The following is a 9,566-nucleotide window of genomic DNA, read 5'->3' as shown; positions in this document are numbered from 1 at the left end:
TAGTCGTTACTAAATACATTGACAGTAAATAAATTGCAATATCGTTGAATGGTAGAGCAGATGTCTATTATATATTTTCTAGTTTAAATGCTTAAACATTTAATATAACAATCGTAAATTGGTTGACAAAATATGGCAATGCATAATGATTTGTTTAATTAGACATACGTACATTCTACATAATACATACTCGTATTTCTAATACAGGCAGCACTGGACGTATAAGTATGCTAATTTTTGCAAAATATTAAATAACTATTATTAATTAAACTGTTTATGATTATTCATAACATACAATAACAAAATTATTCATATACGGTTGTACTTTATTTTTAACACATACAGGAAGTTTGTTGTGTAAGCATTATAACCAAATTATTTGTTTTAAACATATTTATGGGTATCTACAACAATAGTTACAACTATTTCTTAACTAGATTTTTAATAAGTAGGTAACCTTAGATCATTTACATAGTAGGTATATCATTTTCATTTCTGACGCATGTCCGATAAATTCATCGGGGCCGAACGAGCTGACCATATTGGATTCAAGCGCAGACTACGCGTGGTATACGCATAACTCTATTGCATTTGCAGCATCTAAGTTTTTATAAAATATAATATAAGCAATAAAGATGAAAAAGAAAAGTAATAAAATATCATAAAACTAAATTTATGCCAATAATAGTTTTTTTTTATAATTAATTCGAAACTTATTAACTCATAATAATTCAAGTTATAAACTTTATAATACTGTAAAAATATTATATACACGCACATAATATATAATTATTTTTATAAATGTTTTTAAAATCATGCAGTGAATACTTTATGTAAGTTATCGTTTTAAACACCAAAATATAATTTTTTTTAAATAAGATAGTACCTATATAATTATTTTAACTATACAATTTACAAGTGTTTAATATTTAAAGAAAATTATTGATGTGTCAGATAAAATACACCAATAATAATTGTTTAAATCTTTATTTGTTGCACATTATATATATTTATTTATTTGAATATATTATGTACCTACAGATGGAAATAGTCATAGTAAGTAATTTTTAAAAATGTATACAATTTATTTTATTTTACGTAAAATATATAATTAAAAGTTTGTAAGACGTGTTACAAATCTTCTAGTAAATTCAAAATAAAAATGAAAAATGCTTCTCCTAAATTAATCGTCATGTGAATATAAAATATTTACTATTTTACTTATAAGTATTTAAAGTCAAAAGTAAAATAGTGTTGTGATATGTGATTTAGAACGGCTATTTGCTTATATCATTTGAATAGGATAAAACTTAAAATACAATTTGACGATGATGTAAAAACTAAAAAGTACATATTATTTTGTTTATATTATTAATTTATTACATATTTGTGTATAATACGTGCACAGATCAAATTAAAGCAACGGCTAATTGTAAGTATAATTTATAGTTATTATTGCCTATAAGCTATAATAGCTTATTGCTTATAGCATACTCAATTATTTTAACTTAAAAGTAATTGCTAATATTTTTTAAACATTTGTATTTAAATAATACTATATCTTATAAGTGTGTAATAAAAATGTACATTTTTCCACATAAAAACGAAAATGTTATTTATTACACGGTGAGTGACGATTGGAGGGGACAAATCTATAAAAATCACATCACCAACTGATAAAAAACCTCGGGATCTTGATGGAGAATGTGACAAAACGAAGTCGTTCAGTCACACTAAGGTTGATACTAGATAAAGAAAATCCACTCCTGAATGTATAAACATAACTTTTTTTAATTATTTAAAACAAAAAATATTGTTATATCTACTACCTTTAAGCATAGCTTGTGTTGGTAGTAGAGTGTTTTATGTTACAAACTTAATACCGTGGTACTTACTCATCTTTATAAGCATTAAAATAATAAACATGTTTAATAATTTATATTATATTAAATGTATTAATTACCATAATTTATAATCCATACAAATATTTAAGTATAATATATCAAAGATTCAATTAAAATAATATTTCGATATCAATTCCCTTATCTATTTAAAAATGTGTTATAAAAGAATAATTATTACCTATCTATTTTGTAGTATACCTACTAATAGTACTCGTAGCCATGTCTTCATTTTGCGTATATCCAATAATTGCGTTAGCAAGTCGCTGAGGTAATTGACAGTGATATTGATATATGTAAAAGTGTATATTATACAATTAGAAGATGTATATTTTTGTCTCACCTGATCCAATGATTTAATTTTCCATGCTGGTTGACCCGATGGAAAATTATTTTTTTACTTCCAGCTGATAGTAAACGGTTTTCCCACCAGGTTTTCCCACCCGGTTACAGTGATCAGAGAATTTACTGTCCAAATCCTATTTGATTATAACGTATCGATACATTTTGTCTAAATATATCATAATATACGTATTTTAATTTTTAAGTACAAGCTGGTACGCGTGAGTTACTCCCTCACAGTTTGAGGAAACAGTTTAACGAATCTAGACACCGAAAATGACAAGAACAGTTCATTATAGATTACCATTTTCTGTAATATAGATAAAGGTATATATGTATATAATAGTATATACAGTGGCAAGTGCGGAAATAGGCAATTTCGGTATTGGGTGAAACACAAAACAAAGCCCTGGCCTCTGTCCACACATTATAATTATTATAAAAGTTATTGTTTTCTTTAAATCACAATTAAAATTTCAAATTTTGCAATTTTCGATCGCATAACACTGTTTTTAGCTTTCACTCCCGACTGAATAATATTGATTAGTAAAGTTAATTAAAACGTATGTATCAGTTAAACGGTTTTATATAAATATTATAATTTAGCAGTATTATATTACATGACGATACCCACCTTGCATATAAATATTATTTTTACCACAGTGTGATCATAAGGGATATTACGTATAATGAAAAAAGCATATATTATTCAAAATTTGAAACAAATTATTAAAATAATTATTTTTAATAAAAACTTTAACGAAATCTTGAATGATCTTGGAAATTGATGTAAAATAAATATTTTATACACTGTAATAGTATAATATAGTACTATAGTGAATAATATCCCGTATACATTAATTTGAGAAGAGGGTTAAGTCCACCTCAGCACACTGTTGATAATCACTAATAATTCAGATTATATATCCAAATTGACCATGATAATTAGTACCTATACTAATCGATTTATTTTCTAGCTCTTCGTTCTGTGTGGTTTTACCTTTTGAAGAAGTGTAAGTTAATTATTTTGACTTTAATTTTAATGAACTCAAAACTCCAACTTGAATATTTTAAAATTGTATATATTATTCGTTCAATAATAAATATAAAACAGTTACTGCATAAGTTATTGATATTTGATATTTTCTAAACACAAAATCAAAATATAAAATTCATACATTTTAAATTAATATTTGTAATTTGTATAGATACACTATTTTTAATTCACTAGTCTATAATTTATTATTTTATGGTATTCTGAAAATTTTATTTTGTTTCCGCCATTGGTGTGGTTCAATTTCAATGATGGTTTATCTAGAACAACAAATAATTGGGAATCATTCTATGCACATTTCAACGATCACTTCTACAGACCGCATCCCAATGTTGATATTAAATTTAAAAAAAAAATTAATTTTAAGTGTTAAATATTTAATGTATAAGAATAATATACAAATAAACAGTTCTAAATGGACTATCCAAAAACCAAAAAAGACGAATCATACGAAACAAAATAATAACTGCAATAACAAAGTATAAGACAAAAAAATATTACCAGTATGGATTTTTGAACACATTAACATTATACCTATATTACCTAATTATGCCTCTATTTGGAGAAAACTAAAATCAAAAATGTGTTCACTTTGGCAGAAAAGACAATTATCGCATTGGTGGAAACTCCCAAAAATACTTATTTTCTTGATTATACTTTCAGTTGATCCAATGTTTGGTGAATCATATATATCATATGTAATAAGAATGATACATCTAAGTAAGTTATTATAATACATTTATACTTATCTGTTGTATCTAACATACACCTTTATACTATACACACTCGATATATTATATTAAGTTTATATGATGATAATTTGGGAACTGGAGCCCTCAATTTATAGTTAAATTGAGTACAAAGTAGTAAGTGTAGTGTTGTATATGCCGACTGCCGATTACTTCCGTCGTATCAATGAAATAAGACTCACAATTAAAATATTATCACTCTATTAATAGGTAGTTATTACTCAATACTATAGTGCCGTATGTGTAAATTAGTGTTACTCAATAGACATTCACATATTATTATGTTAAACTCTTTATTACATAACGTGTATTTCAATAAAATTCGATTTCTAGTATATTATACAGTATACATTTTATTTTTAATTGTGTTCGAACCCATATTTTCTAACACGGTGCAGTTATCTGCTCCTGCATTAGTTGGTTGTTTTTTATTTTATTTTTTACGCCATTAGTAATATCCAAAATTCGATCGCTTCTCTTGTTTTCCAGAACTAGGCGTTTGATTATTTCTCCCGATCCGGTCATTCCCAATTATTTGTTTTGTGGTATAGCATATAGTAGCGTATATGTGCAATTTTTCGTCTCATCTATAATATAAATGAGGGTCCATTTCTACTCCCCCCCCCCCCCCCCCGATTTGGAATTTATAAATGATATTGTTTCTATTTCTCATTCCTATTTCCCAGTTTTTACATCTATATCGTTTTTGAGTTCTCGATCTAGTTTTCCGTCTAAAATATTTTGTTTTTTTTTAGGTATCCGTCTCTTTCTTGCTCTCTATTATTATATCTACCGTTTTGTGTGTAAGCGTTTAATTTTTTCTTTACTATATCATGATCTCTGTTCCAGTCAACAAACAAAACAAAATTGATTCTGTTGGCCGTAGATTTGCATTGTTGTACGTTTGTAAGACTAAAACAACGCATGCGTATATCATTTTTTCTTTAAAATGATAAAATCTACCGTTTCCAAAATTTAAAATACATTGTACGAGGTAATTTTGTAACTGTGTAGTTATGGCCATGTCTGGCCATCGCATTGATTTAAGGAGAATAATTTAGGCAATTTCTAATCTCGTTGTCGCCACCCAAGATCTATGTATTAACTGTTGTAAATGATTATTATTGTGTGTGGCGTCCATGCGGGTCAATTGAAGCGGTACGGAGGGCTCTCACACGCACTCGCATGTACATGTCAGTATGTAAAATTGTCGCATCATGAAGAAATGTTTATTTTTCACTTAAACACACGATTCTAATTCCAACAATACGTTGCAACGATTAACTAGATTTGCATTCTTACAAAATATTCTTTTTTTCCACAACATCTACGAGGCACATTTTTAAAATTTTATTTAGTTAATTAAATATTTAAGATGGAAATTCTGAATTTTTTTGAATTTTTTACAATTTTTATTGCATTTTAAATTACAAAAATTAAAAATGTGGCTCGACCGTTTCCCTGTATATATTACGGACAATCCAAATATTTTTTCAGAATAAAAATCGTGATAATTGTCGGCATGTATCGTTGGAATTAGAGACAGTAGTTTTTGAAAAAAAATATTATGATTTCTTTTTTTGATTCATATAATGTATCTATTGAATCACATAATATAATTAAAAAACATATTACATATTCGAAGACTTTTAAAAATACAATTTTATATTACAGAAAATATTATATAATACATTTAAAATATAATTACACAATATCACACAACTGTACTAGTGTTATACTTAATAATATAAGTTATAAATGAATTTTTGTTGTAGAAAAAATGCCATTGCCTATAGATTTAATACCTGTTTTTTATGGAAATGGAAAATTGCAACGTAAGCTGAAGTCGTTTTTTTTAAAAAAAATAGTGTAATGCTTAAATAAAACTTATGTTAGAAAAAAATTACATCCATAAATATAAAATCCTACGTTTGTTTGACAATAGTTTAACATAAATTCAACAATAATACATATTAAATTGTCTATAAAAATTTAAAGACAACATAACAAAATATAATTAGTTGGTGATACAATGACACCTAAATCTTTATGGTACTTACTTATATTTATAACATAATGATATCAAACAATAAGATATTATAAAGTAACTTTAATGCCGACTAACAACCAATTGATTTAGATTTACCATCGCAATGGAAGAAAATTGTCAAATGTGCAAATGTTTTTTTCGGTGTAATGGTATTTGGTTAACTAGCGAGCTAATTTTAAAATACTTAAATAACTTACATATATTTAATATCTTGTAATTAATGTTGTCAATTAACATAAAATAAACATTATAATTGTTATTTTTTACATTTAATCAAACTTTGTAGTATTTGAAGGTAAGTTTATTTTTGTAGTTCTTTCTAATATTCGTACATTATTTTGGTAAACTATATTACTTTTTAAAGTAAATTTAAGTTATTGAGTAAATTTGAAGCATATTTACCACTAGCTAGTACCTATAGGTCAGGGCCATTGTATATTATATTGTCATAGCATAGAGCAGTGGTCACCAAATTGACTAATTTTATCCGGCCTGCAGAGTAGAATAGAAAAGTTAAAACTGATAATATTATACGTTCTAGTATTGTAATTTATCATTTTTGTTCATTAGTTTTTACCGAAGTCAGCAATTTTGATAGCCCGCGAATAACGTCCATGTGGCCATTCAAAAATATTAAATGATGATATAGAGAGACTATCTGTCCCAAATAATAATACATTTTGAGTTAGTTATGGGGTACTTTAATGTGGTAATCCGTTCAACGTAAGACACTCATTATAAGCTTCTTACGTTAAATTGATCACTCTGTACGTATCTAAATAGTATAAATATGGTGGTGAAATATTTAAGTATCCACCAAGTACTATCATCCGAGACCACCAACTTTTTAATCTTAAAAATCCTCACATCATTGTAAAGTGAATGCACATCATTATCATCATCATCCTTCTACCCAGAATCTAAGACAATCTGAATCATTTAATATAATTAAATCTCAGCAGAATAATATATTTTTGGAACATTTAATTTAGACCTTTATTTATTTTTAAGATTTACTATAATCAGAAGTTTATAAATTTATATCAATGTACCTAAATATGTAATCATCCCTTTATATATTTTAAACGCATATATTATATTGTCTAAGAAAATTTGCTATAATAATTATATTTATTTATTAGAGTTCGATATTTGGCCTGAGTTGAATGCAGTATTCGTTATGTACTTCCTGTTTAATTGTATGTATAATTTTTCTAAAAAACTTGTAAGTTAAATAAAGTATCCAAAGTACACTATTGACCATACATTAATCCTTCTTACAATAACTACTATGACAATTAAATTTCAATAATCGTTTTATTATTATGGTCAATATTATTAGTACCTAAGTAATTTTAATTTGTTTTAGGTCCTTTTATACCGTCAAAAGCATCTCCTAGTCAGGATAAACCTATTGAAGGATCGGAACCAATAATGAAACATGCAGATGAGTCCATCAAGTGAATCATAAGCCTAACCAAAGTTTTTTGTATTCGATGTATAAGCATCATAATAAGTACATTTTATTTTATTGTTAAAAAAAATGCGCAGCGCCGTTCTGCGTGTAATAAATCTTATGTTTTATTGATCGTTAATATAGTTGTTTTGCCTATTCAAGACGCCGTGAATATAAAATATCATGTTGGGTGTTAAACCTTAATCAATGTACGGACTACGGGGTCCACTTTGTTTCAAATAAGCTAAATATTTTTTTTTGAGTTGGATGATTTCATATTTCGATAGTCGTCGGTTGTAATAAGAGTTTAAATATGTAATTTTGTATTTATTTAATAAATGAACGGATAACATGTCCGTCGTTCTATGATAGAATAAGAAGTTGTTATTATTATATTATAGACAAACGTAATATTGATATTATACATCAACCATAAGTCCATAACGCATATTACGCTACAGGTGGTACACTTTATTAGGTATACACTATATACACTCGTATCATAATATTACAGGTCGGTAATGCTGCAGAACAGTCCAATAAAACGAAAATGATTTACCACGTTTTTGAACCGACTGCCAACAGGAGCATTTTTTGTTAGGGCTGGATGAGGGGGGGGCGAGTTAAATATTATTATTATTATTATTAAGTAGTAGTATTCATTTTTAAATATATATGTACAGAAATCCGGAAGCACGGTAGTGCAAGATTGGGGGCAAACTATTATTTTTGACATGTATATGTCTTATGGCTGGGTCATTCTGTTAATTTGTGTGACACCGAGAATGTTACCATGACGTTATTATAGCGTTTAATGTAATGTGTGTGTGTGTGTGTGTGCGTCGACCGGTTCCCGGAAATTAGCGATTATACAAACGTTATCGGAGTCGCGGTGGCGTATGATCTATTTTAGTAACATTAGGTATATTCCATTGTATAATAAATGACGTGTTGACGATAAAAATAACTCATTATAAATTATATAAATATAACTAATATTGATTAATATTGTTCAACGATGTCATAGAAACGTGTGTCGTGACGGTTTTTTATCGTACCCTCTGTAAAATAGTTTCACTTTATCCGTACGTACTCACAACACTCCCTTTTAGATTCTGAGTGGAACGATGAATGAATTGATTTAAAAAATTTTTTTTTAATATTTAATTTTTTTTTTTTGTGTCTGTCATCACCTTTTAGGATAGTAAAAGTGCTTGCCACCGCACTGTCGACTTAATCTCTACCAGCATGGAATCTAAACTTTACTGTGCGGCTGTACTCCTTGACGTGGCTCAGGCCTTCGACAAGGTGTGGCACGAAGGACTTCTCTTCAAACTCAAAAAATTCCTCCCATGTCAATTAAATTTTATTTGTTGAGCCAAAATGCGTTATTATAGAATACAAGGCTGCTGATATATTGTAATAATAGTAGTTGAAAAATATTAAAAATACATTTTTTTTTATAAGTAGGTATTTAAATTTAGAATTTTGACAAAATTTAAAAAGATTTTATAGTTAAAAATGTTCAAATTTTATAGGTGACGATTGAAGATTTAGAAAAAGGTTCTACGTAAGTGGGTTATTCTATAAATAAAACAAGAATCTCAAAAATATAAATTACAATTTTTTTTTATAGTTTTTAGTTATAGTTATGTTTTAAAAGTATTGTTTATTAATACAGTCGATTCCGCTTTATTGGGACACATCGGTTGCATGTTATTTTGTCCCAATAATCCGAGATGAAAAAAAAACATATAAAACAGAAAAACTGATTTTTTATGTTTTTGTTATTACAAATACATATGTATTACAATAATACAATTATAGAAATTATTTAATTATACAAAAAAATAACATAGTATGTATTCTAACCTAAATATTTACAAAAGTACATAATATGTATATATATTTTATTTTTTTATTATTTTATCTTATTTAAAAAAATTACGAATATTACTTTGTTTTTTACTTATTATTGTTTATTGACGAATTGTAGTCCAAACAAGTATCCAAA

General features: G+C 26.9%; 1 protein-coding gene across 1 annotated transcript in view; it reads left to right on the top strand.

Annotated features, from left to right (window-relative positions):
• The window catches only part of LOC100302461 (uncharacterized), a 20,516-nt gene extending 12,825 nt beyond the window's left edge, over positions 1 to 7,691 (top strand). The window contains exons 21-31 of the mRNA NM_001163200.1: positions 208 to 225; positions 346 to 357; positions 822 to 833; positions 1,042 to 1,056; positions 1,409 to 1,432; positions 3,221 to 3,256; positions 3,961 to 4,017; positions 5,822 to 5,881; positions 6,383 to 6,391; positions 7,239 to 7,295; positions 7,466 to 7,691. Coding sequence (NP_001156672.1) covers positions 208 to 225; positions 346 to 357; positions 822 to 833; positions 1,042 to 1,056; positions 1,409 to 1,432; positions 3,221 to 3,256; positions 3,961 to 4,017; positions 5,822 to 5,881; positions 6,383 to 6,391; positions 7,239 to 7,295; positions 7,466 to 7,560 — 395 coding nt within the window. The 3' untranslated portion in view covers positions 7,561 to 7,691. The remainder of the gene's footprint in view (positions 1 to 207; positions 226 to 345; positions 358 to 821; positions 834 to 1,041; positions 1,057 to 1,408; positions 1,433 to 3,220; positions 3,257 to 3,960; positions 4,018 to 5,821; positions 5,882 to 6,382; positions 6,392 to 7,238; positions 7,296 to 7,465) is intronic.
• The last annotated feature ends 1,875 nt before the right edge of the window (positions 7,692 to 9,566 follow it).

Source organism: Acyrthosiphon pisum, chromosome A2 (assembly GCF_005508785.2).
Source record: "Acyrthosiphon pisum isolate AL4f chromosome A2, pea_aphid_22Mar2018_4r6ur, whole genome shotgun sequence".
Lineage (NCBI taxonomy): Eukaryota > Metazoa > Arthropoda > Insecta > Hemiptera > Aphididae > Acyrthosiphon > Acyrthosiphon pisum.
This window is presented reverse-complemented; position numbering and strand designations above follow the sequence as displayed.